The sequence below is a fragment of the Ursus maritimus genome, unplaced genomic scaffold, assembly GCF_017311325.1.
Source record: "Ursus maritimus isolate PB19 unplaced genomic scaffold, ASM1731132v1 scaffold_4, whole genome shotgun sequence".
NCBI lineage: Eukaryota > Metazoa > Chordata > Mammalia > Carnivora > Ursidae > Ursus > Ursus maritimus.
The window spans coordinates 9196397-9219377 of record NW_024426552.1 but is presented as its reverse complement, the minus strand read 5'-3'; the positions used below and the strand labels follow the sequence as shown (position 1 = coordinate 9219377).

Sequence of the window (22981 nt, the reverse complement as noted above, 5' to 3'; positions counted from 1 at the left end):
TGAGGGCTGGGACGCCGGGTGTGGGGCGCACATCCCGGGACGCTGCAGGGTTGAGCAGCACCAACAGAAACAGAGTTAAAGTGGCCAGAACATTAGTAGAGAACGGGCCGCAATCCTTCTGTTCCGTGACAGAGGCTGAAATTTGGCCGCTGCTGCTCTGACTCTCAGAAGAGGCACAGCAAACCGCCAGGGAAAGCCGCCAGAGAACAAAAGCCTGGAAATACCGGCTCAGAGAGTGCCCATCCCCATCCTCCCTCGCAGGGGACACGGAGACTCTACCCAAACAGGGTTGCCTGAGTATTGGCGCGGCAGGCCCCTCCCCCAGAACACAGAAGGCAGGCTGAAAAATCAAGAAGCCCACAACCCGGGCGCCTGGGTGGCGCAGTCATTGAGCGCCTGCCTTCGGCTTAGGGCGTGATCCCGGCGTTCCGGAAAGGAGTCCCTCATCGGGCTCCTCCGCTGGGAGCCTGCTTCTTCCTCTCCCACTCCCCTGCTTCTGTTCCCTCTCTCGCTGGTTGGCTGCCACATAAATAAATAAATAAAATCTTTAAAGAAGAAGCCCACATCCCTAAGATCCCTATAAAACAAGGGGCACGGCCTGGGACCCAGTCAATAATTTGGGCTCTGGAAACCCCGCAACCTCTCTTCATCAGAATGACAAGAAGGAGAAGCCCCCCCCAGCAAAGAAAAGACAGTGATTCTGTGGCCTCTGCCACAGAAATAATGGATATGGATGTAACCAAATTATCAGAAATGGAATTCAGAGTAACGATGGTCAAAATGATGAGTAGAATTGAAAAAACTATTAACGAAAAGGTTACTGAGAATATAGAATCCCTAAGGACAGAAATGAGAGCGAATCTGACAGAAATTAAAAATTCTATGAGCCAAATGCAGGCAAAACTAGAGGCTCTGACGGCCAGGGTCGCAGAAGCAGAGGAACGGGTTAGTGAATTGGAGGATGGGTTAATAGAGGAAAAAATGAAAATAGAAGATGGTCTTAAAAAAATCCACGCCCACGAATGTAGGTTACGGGAGATTACTGACTCAATGAAACGATCCAATGTTAGAATCATCGGCATCCCCGAGGGGGTGGAGAAAAACAGAGGTCTAGAAGAGATATTTGAACAAATTGTAGCTGAAAACTTCCCTAATCTAGCAAGGGAAACAAACATTCGTGTCCAAGAGGCAGAGAGGACCCCTCCCAAGCTCAACCACGACAAACCTACGCCACGTCACGTCATAGTGCAATTCGCAAATATTAGATGCAAGGATACAGTATTGAAAGCGGCCAGGGCAAAGAAATTTCTCACGTACCAAGGCAAAAGCATCAGAATTACGTCAGACCTGTCTACACAGACCTGGAATGAGAGAAAGGGTTGGGGGAGCATATTTAAAGCTCTTTCAGAGAAAAACATGCAGCCAAGGATCCTTTATCCAGCAAGGCTGTCATTCAGAATTGATGGAGAAATAAAGACATTTCAGAATCGCCAGTCACTAACCAATTTTGTAACCACGAAACCAGCCCTACAGGAGATATTACGGGGGGTTCTATAAAAGTAAAAAGGCCCCAAGAGTGATACAGAACAGAAAGTCACAGCCAATACAAACAAAGACTTTACTGGCAACATGGCAACATTAAAATCATATCTCTCAGTAATCAGTCTTAATGTAAATGGTTTGAACCATCCCATAAAACGCCACAGGGTTGCAGATTGGATAAAAAGAAATGACCCATCCATTTGCTGTCTACAAGAGACTCATTTCGAACCCAAAGATGCATTCAGACTGAGAGTAAGGGGATGGAGTACCATCTTTCACGCAAATGGACCTCAAAAGAAAGCTGGGGTAGCAATTCTCATATCAGATAAATTGGATTTTAAACTACAGACTATAGTTAGAGATGCAGAAGGGCACTATATTATTCTTAAGGGAAGTATTCAACAAGTGGATATGACAATTATAAATATATATGCCCCCAACAGGGGAGCAGCAAGATACACAAGCCAACTCTTAACCAGAATAAAGAGACATATAAATAAAAATACATTAATAGTAGGGGACCTCAACACTCCACTCTCAGAAATAGACAGAACACCCTGGCAAAAACTAAGCAAAGAATCAAAGGCTTTGAATGCCATACTCGACGAGTTGGACCTCATAGATATATATAGAACACTACACCCCAGAACCAAAGAATACTCATTCTATTCTAATGCCCATGGAACATTCTCAAGAATAGACCATGTTCTGGGACACAAAACAGGTCTCAACCGATACCAAAAGATTGAAATTATCCCCTGCATATTCTCAGACCACAACGCTCTGAAATTGGAACTCAACCACAAGGAAAAATTTGGAAGAAACTCAAACACTTGGAGACTAAGAACCATCCTGCTCAGGAATGACTCGATAAACCAGGAAATCAAAAATCAAATTAAACAATTTATGGAGACCAATGAGAATGAAAATACAACAGTCCAAAACCTATGGGATACTGCAAAGGCAGTCCTAAGGGGGAAATACATAGCCATCCAAGCCTCACTCAAAAGAATAGAAAAATCTAAAATGCAGTTTTTATATTCTCACCTCAAGAAGCTGGAACAGCAACAGAGGGACAGGCCTAATCCACGCACGAGGAAGCAGTTGACCAAAATTAGAGCTGAAATCAATCAAGCAGAAACCAGAAGTACAGTAGAGCAGATCAACAGGACTAGAAGCTGGTTCTTTGAGAGAATCAATAAAATTGACAGACCACTGGCAAGACTTATCCAAAAGAAAAGAGAAAGGACCCAGATTATTAAAATTATGAATGAAAAAGGAGAGGTCACGACGAACACCATTGAAATTGGAAGGATTATTAGAAATTTTTATCAACAGCTATATGCCAATAAACTAAGCAATCTGGAAGAGATGGAATCCTTCCTGGAAACCTATAAACTACCAAGATTGAAACCGGAAGAAATTGATTCCTTAAACAGGCCAATTAATTATGAAGAAATTGAGTCAGTGATAAACAACCTTCCAAATAACAAAACTCCAGGCCCGGACGGTTTTCCTGGGGAATTCTACCAAACATTCAAAGAAGAAATAATACCTATTCTCCTAAAGCTATTTCAAAAAATAGAAACAGAAGGAAAGCTACCAAACTCATTCTATGAGGCCAATATTACCTTGATCCCCAAACCAGGCAAAGACCCCCTCAAAAAGGAGAATTACAGACCGATTTCCCTAATGAATATGGACGCCAAAATCCTCAACAAGATACTTGCTAATAGAATCCAACAGTACATTAAAAGGATTATCCATCACGATCAAGTGGGATTCATACCTGGGATGCAAGCGTGGTTCAATATTCGCAAATCAATCAGCGTGATACATCATATCAACAAGAAAAGACTCAGGAACCATATGATCCTCTCAATCGATGCCGAAAAAGCATTTGACAAAATACAGCATCCTTTCCTGATTAAAACCCTTCAGAGTGTAGGAATAGAAGGTACATTTCTCAATCTCATAAAAGCCATCTATGAAAAGCCTACTGCAAATATTATTCTCAATGGGGAAAAGCTGGAAGCCTTTCCCTTAAGATCAGGAACTCGACAAGGATGCCCACTCTCGCCACTATTATTCAACATAGTACTAGAAGTCCTTGCAACAGCAATCAGACGACAAAAAGGGATCAAAGGTATTCAAATTGGCAAAGAAGAAGTCAAAATGTCTCTCTTTGCAGATGACATGATACTCTATATGGAAAACCCAAAAGAAGCCACTCCCAAACTATTAGAAGTTATAGAGCAATTCAGTAACGTGGCGGGATACAAAATCAATGCTCAGAAATCAGTTGCATTTCTATACACGAATAACGAGACCGAAGAAAGAGAAATTAGGGAATCCATCCCATTTACAATAGCACCAAAAACCATACGTTACCTTGGAATTAACTTAACCAGAGACGTAAAGGACCTATATTCTAGAAACTATAAATCACTCTTGAAAGACATTGAGGAAGACATAAAAAGATGGAAAGATATTCCATGCTCATGGATTGGAAGAATTAACATAGTTAAAATGTCCATGCTACCCAGAGCAATCTACACTTTCAATGCTATCCCGATCAAAATACCGAGGACATTTTTCAAAGAACTGGAACAAATAGTCCTTAAATTTGTATGGAAACAGAAAAGGCCCCGAATCTCCAAGGAACTGTTGAAAAGGAAAAACAAAGCTGGGGGCATCACAATGCCGGATTTCGAGCTGTACTACAAAGCTGTGATCACAAAGACAGCATGGTACTGGCACAAAAACAGACACATAGACCAATGGAACAGAATAGAGAGCCCAGAAATGGACCCTCGGCTCTTTGGGCAACTAATATTTGATAAAGCAGGAAAAAACATCCGGTGGGAAAAAGACAGTCTCTTCAATAAATGGTGCTGGGAAAATTGGACAGCTACATGCAAAAGAATGAAACTTGACCACTCTCTCACACCATACACAAAAATAAACTCCAAATGGATGAAAGACCTCGATGTGAGACAGGAATCCATCAAAATTCTAGAGGAGAACATAGGCAGCAACCTCTACGACATCGGCCAAAGCAACCTTTTTCATGACACATCCCCAAAGGCAAGAGAAACAAAAGATAAAATGAATTTATGGGACTTCATCAAGATTAAAAGTTTCTGCACAGCCAAGGAAACAGTCAGAAAAACTAAGAGGCAGCCCACGGAATGGGAGAATATATTTGCAAATGACACTACAGATAAAGGACTGGTATCCAAGATCTACAAAGAACTTCTCAAACTCAATACACGAGAAACAAATAAACAAATCAAAAAATGGGCAGAAGATATGAACAGACACTTTTCCAATGAAGACATACAAATGGCTAACAGACACATGAAAAAATGTTCAAAATCATTAGCCATCAAGGAAATTCAAATCAAAACCACACTGAGATACCACCTTACGCCAGTTAGAATGGCAAAAATAGACAAGGCAAGAAACAACAATTGTTGGAGAGGATGTGGAGAAAGGGGATCCCTCCTACATTGTTGGTGGGAATGCAAGTTGGTACAGCCACTCTGGAAAACAGTGTGGAGGTCCCTTAAAAAGTTAAAAATTGAGCTACCCTATGATCCAGCCATTGCACTACTGGGTGTTTACCCCAAAGATACAGACGTAGTGAAGAGAAGGGCCATATGCACCCCAATGTTCATAGCAGCAATGTCCACAATAGCTAAATCGTGGAAGGAGCCGAGATGCCCTTCAACAGATGACTGGATTAAGAAGTTGTGGTCCATATATACAATGGAATATTACTCAGCTATCAGAAAGAACGAGTTCTCAACATTTGCTACAACATGGACGGCACTGGAGGAGATAATGCTAAGTGAAATAAGTCAAGCAGAGAAAGACAACTATCATATGATTTCTCTCATCTATGGAACATAAGAACTAGGATGATCGGTAGGGGAAGAAGGGGATAAAGAAAGGGGGGGTAATCAGAAGGGGGAATGAAACATGAGAGACTATGGACTATGAGAAACAAACTGAGGGCCTCAGAGGGGAGGGGGGTGGGGGAATGGGATAGACCGGTGATGGGTAGTAAGGAGGGCACGTATTGCATGGTGCACTGGGTGTTATACGCAACTAATGAATCATCGAGCCTTACATCGGAAACCGGGGATGTACTGTATGGTGACTAACATAATATAATAAAAAATCATTAAAATAGAAAAAAAAATAATAATTCGTGGAAGGAGCCGAGATGCCCTTCAACAGATGACTGGAAAAAAAATAAATAAATAAAGTCAATGGGAGGTGAAGGGAGAAAACCGGTGCCCCCTTGAGTGCCCATCTTCACCTTGAATCAGCCAGGGTAAAAATGCTGCTGAGCAGAGGGAGCTTCGGGGAAAACCTGGAAACAAGTCCAGTGGCTGTTAGCTCCTGGCTCACCATAAGAAGCCGGGCTGAGGTGAAATTCACAGGCAGAGGACTCTGGGCGCACCTGCCTGGTTCATGGACCCTTCCCAGCATTCCTTGAAGCTGTGGCCATGTGAGACGCAAGGACAAGAGTAATAAGAATCGCACAGATGCTCATTATTAGTCAGGAAGGGCAGTCCAATCTTTCTGGATTCTCTTGACAATGGGATACCTGCTGGGACAATAGCAGGAAGTTGCTGCAAATTTCAACCTGCTTGCTTTCCTGCTTCTGGGCTCCAGCCCTCAGGAGAGGTGGATTCACCACTCACTGCACCAGTAGGTAACCCACCCTACACCTCCAAGCTCAGGCAGTTCAACATCAGATGGTCAAAGTGGGAAGAGAAATGCTTTCCCATACCTTTTCAGGAAGGTTGGGGAAAAAAAGTTTTTCTGCTGACAACATACGCATATTGACTGACTTTACAGAGCCTGTGGATAGTTACAGTCACAGATTTGGACAAGATTTGGAAAACAAAATGACCCAGCTGCTGAGACCAGAGCTGCTTCTCAGCGGGACACTGAGGAAGGAAATCAAGTAGCAATCAAGCTGCTGATAAGAAACCTGATCAGACACAGCAGAAAAGACACTCTTGTCTATCTCTGTCAAATGCACCCTATTCTGTAACCAGGCCGCAGTTTTTGTCATTTGAACCAGTGCATTCAGTTGTATCTCAAAAGACCCCACTCTGGATCCAGCACGCTTGAACTTGATACAGGAAGACTGGAACCCATCCTACCAAGAACCAAGAGGTAATCTACAAGGAGCACAAAGCTGTTGCCCCACCTCTTCTAGAAAGGGTCGCTCTCAGTTTATTTAAAACACTAGAAGCAACTGCAGAAATAATTACATATAGTAAATAAACTACTACTCAGTTCAAGCGACCTCTCACAGCCACTGAGACCCAGGAAAGTCTACCATTAAGGTTCAAGAAGAATAGAAAGGTGTATCAACATTGAGGTTTTGTGGTGAGCCAAGAAGAAGTCTCTGTACAGTGTGCTGGTTCTATCTCACCAAGCTACTTTCTCCCAACATGGCTGTGGTTTGGTCTTCAAACAAACTGAAAAATAAGCAAATACTTTCCTCCCAGCTTACAGTTGACTGCCCTCAGCATCCAGTGTGTTTCACGAATGCCAACGATACAGTAGAAAGCCACAATTCACCCACACCCAACCACAGAACTCCCATCTAGAATAAACCAGAACTGGGGCAGACGAACCCATCCAAAGAACAAAATCAAATTTGATTGAAAGGTGATACAGTCAGCCTCTTTCAGCCACTGATCGTTTTGAAGTGGGAAATGTGAGAGTTAGGGAAATCAGATGGGTAATTCAAACCACTACAAAATCACAAATGATATATTAGAACCAGAAGCAAAAACTTCAGAATGGATTGACAGACTAAATCTACACTGTCCGATTCAGTATCACTAGGGACGTGTAGATATTTAAATTTAATTTTCAACTAATTAAAATGAAATAGAATTTAAAATTCAGCTCTTCAGTCAGGCTAACCACACATTCCAAGGGCTCAGTTGCCACATGTGGTTAGCGACTACCATTTTGAACAGCACAGATATGGAATTACTTCCATCATAGTACAATGTTCTATTAGACAGGACTAAACACTAAGAAAGGAAGAAGGAAAGGGAGTTTAAAAAGAAATAAAAGAGTTCTTTTCACATACACACACACACACACAAATCAGAAACCTAAGTATCCACCATGTACCTATCTTGATGCTTCCTGAAGGGGTATTCAAACATAATGGACACATAGACAACTTGATATGAGATTCTAGGACTGCACAGACCAACGCTGCTCCATAAGAGGTAGTGACTGTGTAGGCACCATGGGTAATTATTTTTGTAACTGTCATAAGTAAGCTGAGAGCAACCCTTTCAACAAAAGGCTGGTTGGTGGCCTCATGCTCATTTTGGTGATCCATTCTTCTGATTTCTAGTGCAACAAGTTTTGATCTTTCTAAAATGAAACAGGAAAACATCCCACTTTCCACTTTTAGAACATACATATTTACTGGCCCTCTTCTTTCCATAAATGCTCATCAAAAATTAGGTTATTTTTTTTCTTTCAGAAATTTTCTTAGCAGAAACCTTTGCTCTAAGACCATACCAAGCTTGAATGCTAGCTCTGGAGCAGAAGAGATTGTTTTAGTCAAGGTTCCTTGCATAACAGTAACAGAAACCAATCTGTACTACCTTAATGAGAAAAGAAAATTTGTCAGATGGATTCTAGAATACTTCATGGAGTCTGAGGATAATGAGGCCTCGTGAAGGACCTCCACTACTTCTTTCTGCCTCACATTTCTGCTTCCCTTTGTCCAAATATATAATTGTTCACTCTCTTTAGAACTTCATTCTCTGCTTCTCTTCTCACAGGGTGAAAAGGGCCACCCTTCAGCTCTAAAGAACATATACGGCCACCTCACGAGTCTTGGATTTCACATGTCCCTTGGTATTCAGAATTTCAGAGACTCAATTCCATGTGCCCAGAACTGATTGGCCTAGCTTATCTCTCAATGGTCGGAACACTCACAGACGGAGGGCGGGACCAGCCAGAGTAAACACAACAGCAGCTACCAAGGTTTGGGAGAGTAAGAAGCAGACGGTTCTCAGAAAGAGGAGGTCTCAGACAGAGGGTGCTCTGGGCAGTGATACCAAGGATGCAAGGGAAAAAAACGTGAGTTTAAGATACTAACAGGCCATCTAATAGATATATTCCAATACTCAAAAATATTATAAAATAGGATGTTCATAAAATCTGGAAAAATAGCTAATATTTTTATTTTTACCAGATTACAGATATCTTTGACAACAAGTATATTCATTCACCTGTGTTTCCAGACATCACGCGCAGAGTTTACATGACACACTTCTTCATTGCTACACTGCTCAAAGAAAGCAGATAGTTTATAAGGAGATTAAAGTGCTAGCAGATAAACTGTTTCCAATATACTTTAAAAGCTGAGATGATTTTTATACTTAAATTTCTGAATGTATGTGCTTTTTGAAAGGAAGTCTAGCCATTTTTTACAATTTATGTAGTGTTCCTATAATAGCCTTTATTTTAGAGATATTCAGTTAAGTTGATTTTGTTACCAATTATCTCCTTACCTGTTTTCTCAGAGATACTAAATATTGGTATTCTTTGAAAGGTACTGAAGCAAAACAATAATAAAAGCCAAATTATCTTTATATTTTTGCTGTGAAAAGCTAAAAAAACATGAAAACTTATAGGTCACCTCAGTTTTTTGGCAAACATTCACACTGTACTTTAATTTTTAATAGTATTTGCCCAAATTTTTCATACTAAAAATTCATTTCTGAAGAAATGCCTTTCCCTTGTATTGAAAAAAGGTATTTATTTCCATTTGCATCTTTTTATCAGACAAGTTTTTTTCTCCCTGGAGTTCCCAGAATAAAATAAAGATCAAGTCATTTAAAACGGAACTCATCGCGTGGGCCAGAACGGCCAAGGAAGTAAGTAACCAGCTGAACTTTTGTTTACCCCTTTGGCTTTGCATGTCTCATGTCCCAGGCTTTCAAGATCTCCAGAAACCCACCCAGTTTTCCCTCTGTTCATAGCTAATTGGGTAACAGGAAAAACATATTTGAAGTCAAATACCATCAGTAAACTATATGATTTTGAGAAAATTACTTAAGCACAACAGAGCCTGTTTCCTCATCTGAAAATGAAGTTAATAATGGAAATCTTACAGGTTTGATATGAACATTAAATGAGTCAAAGTGTGTAAAATACCTAACCTAGTCCTCAGCACACAATAATTAACCTATATTAGTATTAAAATTATTATTTTTGTTGTCTTTCTCTCAATGGCATGGCTTTTAATATGTACTATCTTCCTGAAAGTGACCTTCTTTAGCTTGGTCTTGAAAATCTCTCCTCTCCCACCCTCAGTTCCAGCCCTGGGATGCAACTCACTCGGACACTGAAACAAAGGAACAGCAAGACAAAAGTAGACTCAAATGCCTCTGAAATAAATATTGGTAAACCTCTGTAAGTCTGATTGAAGAAAAGAAAGAAGGCACAAATAAAAAGAATGAAAAACAGAAATATTAATATAGATGCACAAATTAAAAAGAGAAAATTATGAACAACTTTTGCCAATAATCTGAGAACTTAATTGAATTAGGTAATTACCTAGAAAAAATATTAGTTGTCAAAAATGACTACAGAAGATAAAGAAAACCTGAATGGCCCTATACCATTTACAAAATTTAATCTCTAATTTAAAATCTTTCTCAGCTGACTAAGTACATGGGGTTTATTATACTATTCTCTCCACTTTTTATTATGGAAAATTTTAAGTATATGCAAAAGTAAAAATAATAGGGAGATCGGTAGGAGAAGGAAGGGAAGAATGAAGGGGGGGTAATCAGAAGGGGAAATGAACTACGAGAGACTATGGACTCTGGGAAACAAACTGAGGGCTTCAGAGGGGAGAGGGGTGGGGGATTGGGATAGGCCAGTGATGGGTATTAAGGGGGGCACGTATTGCATGAAGCACTGGGTGTTATATGCAAACAATGAATCATGGAACACTACATCAAAGACTAATGATGTACTGTATGGTGACTAACATAACATAATAAAAAAATTTTAAGTAAAAATAATAAAATAATAATTTCTCACAGAGAAATGTTTTTACAGATAAGTTTTATCAAACATTCAAGGAAGAGGAATTCTAATATCTCATAAATTTTTTCAAATACTAGGAAAAGAGAAAACAGTACAACTTACTTTTTTTTTTTTTTTTTTTTTAATTTATTTATTCGACAGAGATAGAGACAGCCAGCGAGAGAGGGAACACAAGCAGGGGGAGTGGGAGAGGAAGAAGCAGGCTCATAGCGGAGGAGCCTGATGTGGGGCTCGATCCCAGAACGCCGGGATCACGCCCCGAGCCGAAGGCAGACACCCAACCGCTGTGCCACCCAGGCGCCCCACAACTTACTTTTTATGCTAATACAATCTTGATGCCAAAAATAGAATGAGATGAGAAAAGAAACTTTAGGCCAGAGAAGCTATCCTGGGAACTGGGGCATGTTGAACTTGATGGTAACTTTGCCTTTCAACTTTAAAAAAAAAAAAAAGAAAAGGCCATATTTTACATAGAAAGTATTTATCATCCTTCCCCTTTTATGTTGTGATTTATCTTAATTAAACCCCAATCCTTCCATTAATTCCTGATAAATCCACACACACTTGCAGGGCGGTGCTGTAGATGAACATGAAGAATAAAGCCTGTCCTGTACCCACTGTCCTGGCTCCCAGAGACCGAGAGAGGAAATGACAAGCCTCTAGCCCATGTGTTCCAGGAGGGAATCCTAAGCAGAGTGAACAGCGAGCATGTCAGTGACTCCTAATGATTTTGCTGTCCCCCTCCTCCAGGTGACCATTCAAAGAAATGATTTCATCTGACCAAATCTTATGAATCAGCCAGGAGCACCCCACAGCAGCCCTAGAACCCAGCTCAGAACAGGCTGATGCCTTTCCCCTGCTCATCTCCTTAGAAGTGAAGCTCATGACTTGCTGCCCCTGACCCAAAGGTGTTACATCAGAAACATAACAGATTCAAGGCTATCAGCTATTTTACCCCTAGGGCCCTCCAGCCAGCAGTGTGGCCTCACTTGACTCATTAGCCCAACTACACACTATCTTGCTAAGTAACTTCAGAAACTAAAATATTTTTGTACTTGGCAATTTCCCATTTTCCAAGGCTCAATCATTGCTGACAGAACCCATGTAAACGGGAATGGGCATGAAATATTTAAACAACTGTGGCATTACCTGCCTGATTGACGTGGGGAGTTCATTTGCGGAGTACTGAAAGGTAAGTTTGGTTATACCAAGCTAGACCAAGGTAAAAATGGTGTTACTTGCTTGAATAAATGAGGTGGGAGGGGAATTCCAGCATTTTTTTTAGCAGCAGTGCAATTTTAATGAATAAAATTATATATGGGTCTTCAATATATAAAACTGAGGAGATCAGAGCTGGTCTTCTCATAGCAGGAGGGTGGAGATTCAGAGACTCATCCACTTGACTTTCTCCTATCCTCTGAGTCAACCCCTCTAAACCCTAGACCCCTGTCCTTCAACACTATGGGTCCTGGGCACACAGCTCAAAGTCCCCTGCCATGTGACACTAAATTTCCACTTAAAACCTTTGTCACAGGGGCACCTGGGTGGCTCAGTCGGTTAAGCGTCTGCCTTCAGCCCAGGTCATGATCCCAGTGCCCTGGGATCGAGCCCTACATCGGGCTCTCTGCTCAGCAGGGGGTCTGCTTCTCCCTCTGCCCCTCCCCCATGCTCGCTCTCCACCCCCCCAAATAAATAAAATCTTAAAAAAAAAAAAAAAAAAAAACGTTGTCACGGAGTCATCCATAATTTAGAGTTGGAAGGTTTATGTAGGGCAAATCCTTTGTTTTGCCAGTGAGAAAACTGTGGGAAGAAGGGTCTTCCTGACTAGTCCAAACTTCACATCTACCCAATGGCAGAGGCAAAAATATTATATATATACCTTGACTCCCACCTCCTCCTATTTCCACCACACCCCACTGAAGTTTTCACCAATTAAACAGAATTGTATTATTGAACTTGCATCCACTACTGACTCCTGTATTATTAATTATTCCCATACTTCAGTGATATATGTACACACTTCTGCATGGTTCTAAGAATACATGTAACAAAAGTCCTGGCTAGGGTACGGATGAGGCCTGCAGAGATAGATGGCCCAGCAACACACACATGTCATCCACTAAGTATCGTGGTGGCCAGAAGCCTCCCAGAAATTACTCGAATATCTGTTGAGCCTGGGGGCAAGTAGAACAGGGCCAAGTAAGGGGAATCAACACAAGGTAGGAAATTGTGGAGGTCCCTGGGAAAGAGCTTACTATACTAGATAAAAGGACTGGATCTGATGGGTCAATCTCACCAACAGAACCTAAGGGATGGGGGAATGGCGATTCCAGGTATGATAAATGCCTCTGCCTGAATGCTTCCCCAAACTCGACCACACTGACAAATGTATACATAACTTGAGAAAGAGAAGAGGTGTGGAATACAGACAATTGAGAAAGTTGTAAGTCCTAGAGGAGCCAGAACCCAGCATCTTCACAGAGGGTCTCTCTCCAAAAGAGATTAGAAAGGAGTTTCCCTACAAGCAAGAGTGGGAGTAAGCCCCAGGAGGGAACAGACACTGCCTTCTTCCCCCACTCCTATTCCCCACCCTCAAGCAAGTGTTAGCAGCCTAAAGGATCGCAAAGCTCCAAGAGACGTGGGGCTCCAAAAGGAAAGCAAGCCTTCCCTGTAAGTCCCATGCAGAAAACTACAGAAAGTCACACTGATTGGCCCTGCTTGTGTCACCACGAGGGGACCAATCACCATGGTGGGAAGGACATGGTGTCATGAGTGGCATGCCCAAGTCAGGTGCCTATCCCGCCAGCCAGCCTCCCCTAACCATCCATTATGGGGGGGGGGGATGGCAAGACCCTAAAGGTGAAGAGAAGTGCTGATACTGGAGAGAGGGATGCTGAACAGACCAAACAGCAGGTATCTATCACAGACTCTCAGCCTGAGAAATTTCTAGACTATTACCTCAAAACAATCAAACATAAAAGGTTTGCAGGTGCCTAGGTAGCTCAGTCAGTTAAGTGTCTGCCTCTTGTTTTCAGCTCAGGTCTTGATTTCAGGGTCATGAGTTCAAGCCCATGTTGGGCTCCACGCTGGGCATGGAGCCTACTTGAAAGAAAAAAAAAGTTTAAAAAGAAAAAGTTTGAATAAGCTGAAATCATTTTAAAGAGGAGTATCTATCTGAAAAAGAAGATGCAAAGGAGAATTTAAGAAGGTAACCATCATATTCAAGGGGATAATAAGGACAATGATAAGGAGCTAAGACAACCAAAGACAGAAGAGCAAGAATGCAGAAGACAAAAGGAATAAACTAAAGATCAACAAAAGCTACCACACAGTCACACCTCCCAGCGCTACACCTGTGGTTCTGTTTCGTCCTCCTCAAAAGCCCTGCCTGACAAATTACCATCCCCCAAGAGCTAAGAAATCTGGGTTTCACAAGGTCAAATCAACCAAGGTCATTTAGCTAGTTCCGCAGCAGAACTGGAAATCAAACCCAGGTTTGAAGGACCTCTGTGACACCTTCCACTTCTCTCTGCTCCCTCACCCGCCCCCTCAGCCCCCTCCCACACCATACTGTCTCCCATGTTCTGCAGAGTTTTAAGGCCAAATCATGAGGATTTTGGAGCAGTGTATTTTTGAAACTATAATAACAGCCATAATTAGAAGTTAGTGTGTAAGAATTCAATAACTAATGACAGTCTAACTGGAATGGAGAGAAGACAGTCAGAAAACCAGCAACGTGTAAGGTCATGCTCCGTGGGTATTAATGCTGAAAGCATCTCTGGGTGCTTGTCAAAACTACACTTTCTAGGAGTGCCTGGCTAGCTCGGTCTGTGGAGTGTGGGACTCTTGATCTCGGGGTCCTGAGTTCAAGCCCCACATTTGGTGTGGAGTCTACTAAAAAAAATTTTTTAATTTTTAAAGAAAAAAACTTCTAGGTCCTCATTCCCAGAGATTTGGGGATTTTAGGTGTGGGGTGAAGCCCAAGAATGGCAGCTTCAACAAGCACCAGTGATTCTGAGGTAGGCCACTGGCAAACAAGCATTCAGAAACACGGATGAGAAATCAGGGCAGGGGCACCTGGGTGGCACAGCGGTTAAGCGTCTGCCTTCGGCTCAGGGCGTGATCCCGGAGTTGTGGGATCGAGCCCCACATCAGGCTCCTCCGCTATGAGCCTGCTTCTTCCTCTCCCACTCCCCCTGCTTGTGTTCCCTCTCTCGCTGGCTGTCTCTATCTCTGTCAAATGGATAAATAAAATCTTTAAAAAAAAAAAAAAAAGAAAGAAATCAGGGCAATTAATAAAAGCAGAGTGTGAGAAGAATAGGAGAAAGGGGCACCTGGATGGCTCCGTGGGTTAAGCATTCAACTCTTGGTTTCATCTCAGGTCACAATCAGGTTGTGAGATCAAGCCCCATGTCAGGCTCTGCACTCAGCAGGGAGCCTGGGATTCTCTCTCTCTCTCCCTCTCCTTCTGCCCCCCCCCCGCTTCTGCGCTCTCTCTCTAAAACAAAGAAATCTTAAAAAAAAAAAAAAAAAGGAGAGAGATGTATGTGCTCCAATACTGTGTGTACTAGGGAAGAGGAAAAAGAAACACGTCAAAGCAACCACTTATCTGCTTTTGAAGATGCTGTCTTTGTCTCAGAAACAGAATATTCTGGAAAAACTAGGCAACTGGTAAAGGGGGAGGAGGGGTAGTACCTCCTGCATCACTAAGTGGCAAAGTACTAAATCTAAGCCAAGCCTTAAAATAATTATTAATACTTGATCTAAGGTTATAAAAGAGTAAGGAAAGAAAATAAGAGGAAAGAATGCACTAAGTCAATGTTATTGATTTACACTCTGAAAGAAATGCCAGAACTATTATTTAGATGTCAAAATAAGTCCAAGAAGAGTACAAGGCTGTTTTGATCATTTGAAACCAAATACCTGCTTTCTCTGAGATGGGGCTTTCAGACATACAGCCTCCTTAAATACCACTGCAATGCTCTGAACAGATCACATTTCCCCTTCAAAGGTTATACTATGTTAAATTATATGCAATTTCAAAAAGAACAAGTCGTTGTCCTACTTTGAGTCCCTTCTCTTAAAAGCATGTTTTGACTAAGATTAATTTATAGCCCAAGGAGATTTGGGGAAAAGAAAAAAAAAAAAAAAACCTTGAAATTGCAAGTAAAAATAACTAAGAATTCCGGTTGCTTCTTAAATATCAAGTGACGTTGTTTTGGAAATAGGACCAGATCTGCACAGAGCCGCAGGTAAATGGACCAACTTTGGGATTTGCAGTATCCAGTAGACACTCCAGGGGGAAAAAAGCTAGTTGGAAGGCCACAGCTGTGGAGTAGTCATAATGGGAGCTCAACACAGGGCAATTTGCTCAATTCCAGCCAATGGAAAATGGTACAGTAAGGAAAATGAGGGCAGAGACGCTCAGTGACCTCACAGCAGTGTTGTGAGGCTAATTTAATTAGTGAGCCCTCCTGAAGCACTGAAGAGTGGATCAGCAAGGTGACTTAGCACCTTCGACTTCCGGTTTCTGTAAACCATGTCGCATGGATAAATGCGTCCTGACCACTCCTATCACAGTAACTGCAGACATGCTCACCTCTTTCTAAATAGGACCCTTTATTTACTTAACAAGGTATCCCCATAGTAATTTATCATTTGTGTTTCCTCTTTTTATTTTTTTAAGCAGGGGGAGGGGCAGTGGGAGAGGGAAGATCTTAAGCAGGCTACACACCCAGCACACCCCCACAACGTGGGGCTCCATCTCACGACCCTGAGATCATGACCTGAGCCGAAATCAAGAGTCGGACACTTAACTGACTGAGCCACCCAGATGCCCCGTCCTCTTTTTAAAACTAACAAAAAAAGCATCTCCTTGTGCTTTTTCATAGTTTCTTCACATATGCTAGGAATCTCTTTGTAACACTTGCTCGACCAAATCAGCGTAACTCATCGTTAACTGGAGGGACCCCGGGACAGCCTATGTGGCGGATGGTACTAGGGTTCATTCACCCACCTAAGGAAGAAAAACTCCCTTGTATTTCTCAACTTTTGCATATAGTCACTTTGGTAGTTCCATTTCCAGCATTTTTTTTTTTGGATTATTCAGATGCAAATTACAGAAGGGGAAAGATGTTTTCAATGGGATAGGGATTAAGTACTTGCATTGTGTGGCTTTGATCTGCCAGGGCATTTCCTGAGTCCTTGGATTTTAAATTGGCCCAATACTTATTTCCTTAGAGGATTTTGTAGTCTGCTAGGACGGCCATGACAAAATACTACAGACCGGGTGCAAGGGGCGGGGGAGGGGGGCGGGGGCGTGGCAGGGGATCAACAGCAGACGTTTATCTCTCACCGTTCTGGAGGCTGGAAGTCCAAGATCAAGGTGTGAGCAGGTTTGGTTTCTCCTGGGAGCGCTCGCCTTGGCTTGCATGTAGATCCTCTCACTGTGTCCTCACATGGCCTTTCATCTGCCTGCACATATCCCTGGTGTCTCTACCTGTTCTTATAAAGAAAGGAGTACTCTTGAAGTAGGGCCCAGCCTCGGGACTTCATTGTATTAGTTAGAGTTCTCCAGAGAAGGAGACTTATTATAGGAATTGGTTCATGTGGTTGTGGAGGCCAGGAAGTCCCAGAGTATGCTGTCTGCAAGCTGGACAACCAGGAAAGCTAGCAGTTTAATACAGTTCAAGTCCAAAGGCCTGAGAAGCAGGGGTGATGATCTACGTTCCAAACTGAGTCCAAAAGCCCGAGACCCAGGACTGTCGATGTCTGAGAGCTGGAGATGGAGGTCTCAGCTCCAGCAGAGGGTAATTTCCCCCTCGTCTGCCCTGTTGCTCTGTCTGGGCCCTCGATGGACTGGATGATGATCGCCCACGCTGGAGACGGCCACCTGCTTTAGACAGCTCACCAATTCAAATGCTAATCTCTTCCAGAAATACTCTCAAACACAGAAATAATGTTTTACCAACTATTGGGCATCCTTTAGCCCAGTAAAGTTGACATAAAATTAACTATCACTCTCATTTAACCCTAATTATCTCCTCAAAGGGCCTGTCTCCAAATACAGTCACACTGAAGGTTAGAGCTTTAAAATACGAATTTGGAGGAACACAGTGCAGGCCTTAACAGAGCATATACCAGACACATTAATAGAACCAAATATAAAAACTCTATAGAATGGTGGAGAAATTTAAGCTATTACTCTAACTTGACCCATAACACCATCAGTGTACAAATACCATGAGTTAAACAATCCTCCTAAAATAAATCAACTATCTATAGAATAAAAGCACTGTATTTAGGGGAAGGGATTGGTCCTGCTGCTAATCTCTACCTTTTAATATAATTAAAAGGAGCTTCTACTCAACCAGAAACACTTCAACATTTATTTCAGATCCAAACGATGAAGTATGTCAAAAATATATCTTGGAAACCATCTGTATCTAGCTTCTGATGGGGGAAAAATATTGTGGATATAGCACTTAATAAGTAAGAGGAGGGCTTTTCGCTCAATATCCTTTGGATCCAAAAAACTGCTACTGTTAAACTTATCAGCCATTACTATTTCAATAAACAGTGAGCACAACCCAGAAGGCACTTAATCCAAAAGGTATAAAATCTATGCAAATCATCAAATGTGACCAGCCAATGGGGAAGTTGAGCTTCTGGCACTAATTTACTACTGGCCCCTGGTATGTGTTCTTCTTCTTCATCAAGACGCATGGCTCTACAATTCCCTGAGCGCTGACAGAGTATGCATTGTGCACACAGCACAGCAAGGCCAAGGAGCAGTTTATAACACGGGATCGTTTAAAGGAGGGATAAGGTCCTAGAAACAGCCCTAGCTTACATTAAATGGCATCTTCGAGCAGATATAACCAAGACCTACAGATAGATATTTCCAAACCTCAGGAGTATCCAACCTTTTCTGGCAGCTCATGATATTTCTATCAGCTGCCCCACACCTGACATCATCTAAGTGAAAATGTGCTGGTGCCTTCTTGGCCTAACCAATACTGTTAGCTTAAATTTCCCATTTATCTTTACGTTCTCTATCATTTTATCCTTGTTTCCAGCATTGGGTTCTTTTCTTTGAAGCCCCAAATCCATGCTACTTTAGATGCCTGTATCTGTATCCAGTGTGTCTGAACTTATGAACGTTTTCCTATTTAACTTTACTAATGCTGGAGAGTTATGGTGATGAAGACCTACTAATAATTATTAGCAGAGCGGGATGGTAGAGGAGAAAATAGAACTCTGAGGGATACACAAGAACAAGTAGCCCATAGAACAGACTTTTCTTTGTAGTAAAGAAATCTGTATGTATATGACATATTTTATCTTCAAGTGTCTGATTCAATACATATATGGCTGGTAATGGCATCAGAATTGGGAAAACACTCACTGCTAACACTTACTCTAAAGTGGAAGAACCGTGGCCAAGTTTTCGTCAGTAGCACTCAGGCTCCGAAGAACTTCCACAGACAGGACCTAGTCTGTCTAATTTCTTCTCTGATTACTGTTCCCAAATTCTGAACCCAAAAATAACATAGGAACGGTAGCTCCATTGTCCTGTTGCTATTCAACAGTAAATCGTATTTTACTTCTGGAAGGAATATTGAGAGTGAACAACATAAAACATTACATTCATATTAAATTCCCAAGGGGAAACCATCTGTTCACTTGGTTCAGAGTGACCAAGAGCCTTAATGTTTCCCTCAGCTTGACTAAACTTTAGAGAGTTTCATTTCCGACCCTAGGCCCTGACCTCCCTTTCCTTAGAGCATTTTGTCTAGAAAACTTGTAATTGTATATTCTTTCTCTGCCACTTCGAGATATATATAATTTCTTTTAAAGCTTCTTGCCGGTTTTACAGCTCAGGGATGTCTTTCTCAAGCACCCAGGAGCCATTGCTTTAAAATGTAATCATCAAGGGAGATAGCACCCTTACCTCCCAGTCTCTGTGGGAAGGCAGGAACCTCATTTGATGGCCTAATCACAGAGAAAACATTTGGGAACTGAGGAAATAACCCAACGTGCTCTACACATCACATCAACCAACCTCCCGCTAACATCCTCCACTAGCTCACTGCAGCCCATAGAGGTCCTCCTGCCCTTTGTTTCAGTAGATTTGAGTTCAGACTCCATTCTAGTCTCTCCCCCTCATTGTAATAGTCTTGAATAAGGTCACCTTTGACTGTTTAACTTTGTCCACTGCAATTTTTGCTTTGACAACAGTTTATCATTCCTATAACTCTGCTCTTCATGGAGAAAAGGGAAAAATTCCTTTTCTCTCAGCTTCAAAGAGTTACTTTCTTCACAGTTAACAAGGGATCCATTATTTCTTCATGGTAAAATGTCTATGAGACATCTGCTGTTAATTGCTGACAAGCTGTTTGAGAAGTCCATCCACATTTGTTCATAGGGAACTCTAAAGATATTCATCGTTATCATCATTCATTCAACAAATATTTATTGGGTTTTGACCAAAAACTGTGCTTGGTCCTACGCAGGCACTGGCAGCACGCAGACCCAGTCTCAGCCTGCAAGAAACTTCAGTCCAACATCAGTGTTACAAGGGTAGCGGTTTGGAGAGCATTAATGTGCTTTTTTTTTCTCTTTTGCCTTTCTCATTGCTCTGACCTTTGAGATATCCCTCTGTCTAGATAGAGAATGAGGATACAGAAGACATGCAAAGAGACAGACCAACGAAATGTTCACCTTCAAGCATGCACAGTGATGATTTTGCAGCAGGAGATGGCCCTTCAGGCTGGGCTGTTGTCCTGAGAAAAGGCATCCAGCTTTGCTTATCCCCCCAGTAGCATATCAACAGCCAGGCTTGGAGGACTAAGCCATGGGGTCTTTATACCGGAGGCCTGGACAGAATCTGCTCCATTTTGGCCCTGGGTGAACTGTGGTGAGGAGAAAAGAGCCCAGAGGCAGGAGAATAAGACAAGTGCCTTCCTCCACTATGGTTGCCATAAAAAAAAAATACCATAGATTGGTTGGCTTAGACAACAAATGTTTCTCTTTTATAGTTCAGGAGGCTGGGAGGTCTGAGATCAGGGTGCCAGCATGGTCAGGTTCTGGTCAGAGCTCGCTTCCTGCTGTGTAGACATCCCTCTTCTTGGTGTGTGTCCTCGCCTGGCAGAGGAAGACCAGGAGCTCTGGGCTCTTCCTCTTCTTATAAGAGCACTAACCCCATTATGGGGGCTATCCTCTCTTGACCTCGTCTAAGCCTAATCACTGCTCAAAGGCCCCAAAACCATCACACTGGGGAGTTATGGTTTCAACATAAGAATGGGGGGGTGGGGGAAGACAGAAACATGAAGTCCATAATGACAAGCCAACAGGTAGACTATTTTTCAAGTGAGGATATCCAGGACAGAGTTCTGACCACACTACATATGGCAGGTATAAAGGAACCAGCTTACAGGCTGTCCTGCATTCCAATTCAGGGATCGGACACATCCTGCAAAATTTGGCAGCACCGAAAAGCATGGTCATTCTAGAGGATGCCTTGAAGATCAGCTATCCTGGGCGACATGGATTCCCGGCCTGGGGCCAGGTACAGAATCACGCTCAGAGGTCTGCAGGTAGCAAAAGCCAGTAAGGCAGAGATAGCAGATATGCCCCAGAGGCAGTGCCTGGGACAGGCTGCAAGTTCACCAGTTACAGACAGAAGAACCAGCACGGGGAGGGTAGAACTATAAACACAAAACCCCTCCTCCCACCCAATGCCATTTTAGGGAAAGAAACAAGGGAGGCTACTGGACCATGTTTCTCTTCAGGCAATTGCTGAAGCTATTTAAATTCAATGGAGGCTTTTAGATTAAATTGGATGAGACAAAATTTAAACTGGACAGGACTAAAAGCCAGATTTTGCCCAGTAACCTGTGGGGTGGGCTCAGGGGGAAATTGGATCATGCAGCCACAAAGAAGGCATTACATTTTCTCTGTAGTATGAGTTAAATCGATGTCCCTACACAATAGCCAGCTTTGGCTGCGTCCTGAGGTACATTTCATCCTCAAAACAGCCGCTGGAAATCAGTACTCTGCTTGTCTCCATTTACAGATGAAGAGGAAGAGGCAAAGGCTGGACGATAAAAACTTTCCATGGGTCCAGAACTAGTGAGTGGTGTATCAGGACCCAAACCCAGGTGAGGCTCCGGCCAGAACCCATGCTGTAACCCATACCCCACACAGCCCCTGGTCAGAAGACAGTTAAGCAGAAGGCCTCAGTAATCAGAATGCCCTTTCAAGCAAAAGGAAGATACCATACAAAGCTTTCATATCGATGCTTCAAGCAAAAATATCCTACCAGCAAACAAAGCCACATGACTTCTTAGTGTCTTGTGCCTGGTGACACAATCTGCCCTCAAAACTAAAATTTAAAAAAATATTTAAAAAATTTTTTTAAAAACGCAGCAGCAATAATTACAGATGAGATGAGAACAGTTAAGAGAAAGGGGAAGTTGGAAGAGGTTCCATGTGAGAGCTGTATTTTTAGGGAAAGAAAGACAGGAGAAGACTGATTTTTCTTCCTACAACTCGGATCAAACTGAGGTTTGATTAAAGAATGACCCTGATCCACAGCAGAGAATAAAAGACAACTTCCAGTAAGTACGCTAGCTCGAATTAATGATTTACTTTTTATTTTTAAACCGAATTCAGTAGAGATTTACATGCATTAGGTTACAATGATTAACATCTGAAATTTGACCTTGAAATAACCTTTACATTGTAAATTCTTAATGATCAAAACAATGTTCTCAGTGATTAAAACATATTAGTGATTAATTATTAAAGGAGAATAATTGCAAATACACGTTCCTAAAATCTCAAGGCTTTTAAACCATTTGTACAAATGACTGGACATTTTTTAAATTTGCTAAAAAAAAAAAAAGAAAAACCCTCCATCTAATTCGCATTTTCATTGTCAATCCAAAAACAAGAGAAAAGGTACTTCTAGGAAGCTAGTAATGCACACAACTATCTGTGATCCCATCAAAGCCAAAGAGAGAAAAGAAAATTGTTCCCTATCTACTTGTAACATTGAGAAATAATCCCAAGAACTTCTGAAGTAAGGCTAAGAAAAGGTCAGTAGTTTTGATCATCATTTATCTTTAAGAAACCACTTTGTTATCAGTTTAATACCATGGAGTCAGACCTGACGCCGGTGCTACACCTATCAACTGTGACTGATGCCCGAGCTGAGAACAGGAGTAGAGCTACTGAGCAAACCAGATTTGCCTCAACAATTTTTACTGAGTGACAAGGTTTCAAGAAATGACTACACTTCAGGCCATCGAGA

At 42.0% G+C, this 22981-nt stretch overlaps 1 protein-coding gene and 1 long non-coding RNA gene across 9 annotated transcripts in view; one reads left to right on the top strand and one right to left on the bottom strand.

Annotated features, from left to right (window-relative positions):
• The window catches only part of SETD4 (SET domain containing 4), a 78602-nt gene that overhangs the window by 5655 nt on the left and 49966 nt on the right, over positions 1 to 22981 (bottom strand). For 4 of the 8 annotated variants that reach the window (XM_040620987.1, XM_040620982.1, XM_040620985.1 and 1 more), the window contains exon 14: positions 16472 to 17164. Coding sequence is in view for 1 of the 8 variants with exons in the window: in XM_008701879.2 (XP_008700101.1) it covers positions 17161 to 17164 (4 nt within the window). In the remaining 7 variants the exon portion in view is untranslated. Of the gene's footprint in view, positions 1 to 16467; positions 17165 to 22981 lie in introns of those variants that run through there. The other 4 variants (XM_040620983.1, XM_008701878.2, XM_008701879.2 and 1 more) reach the window with 4 other exon arrangements.
• On the top strand, positions 8554 to 10074 carry LOC103673138. The gene is made up of 3 exons (XR_571329.2): positions 8554 to 8685; positions 9394 to 9485; positions 9925 to 10074. It is a non-coding gene; the product is annotated as an uncharacterized LOC103673138 (long non-coding RNA).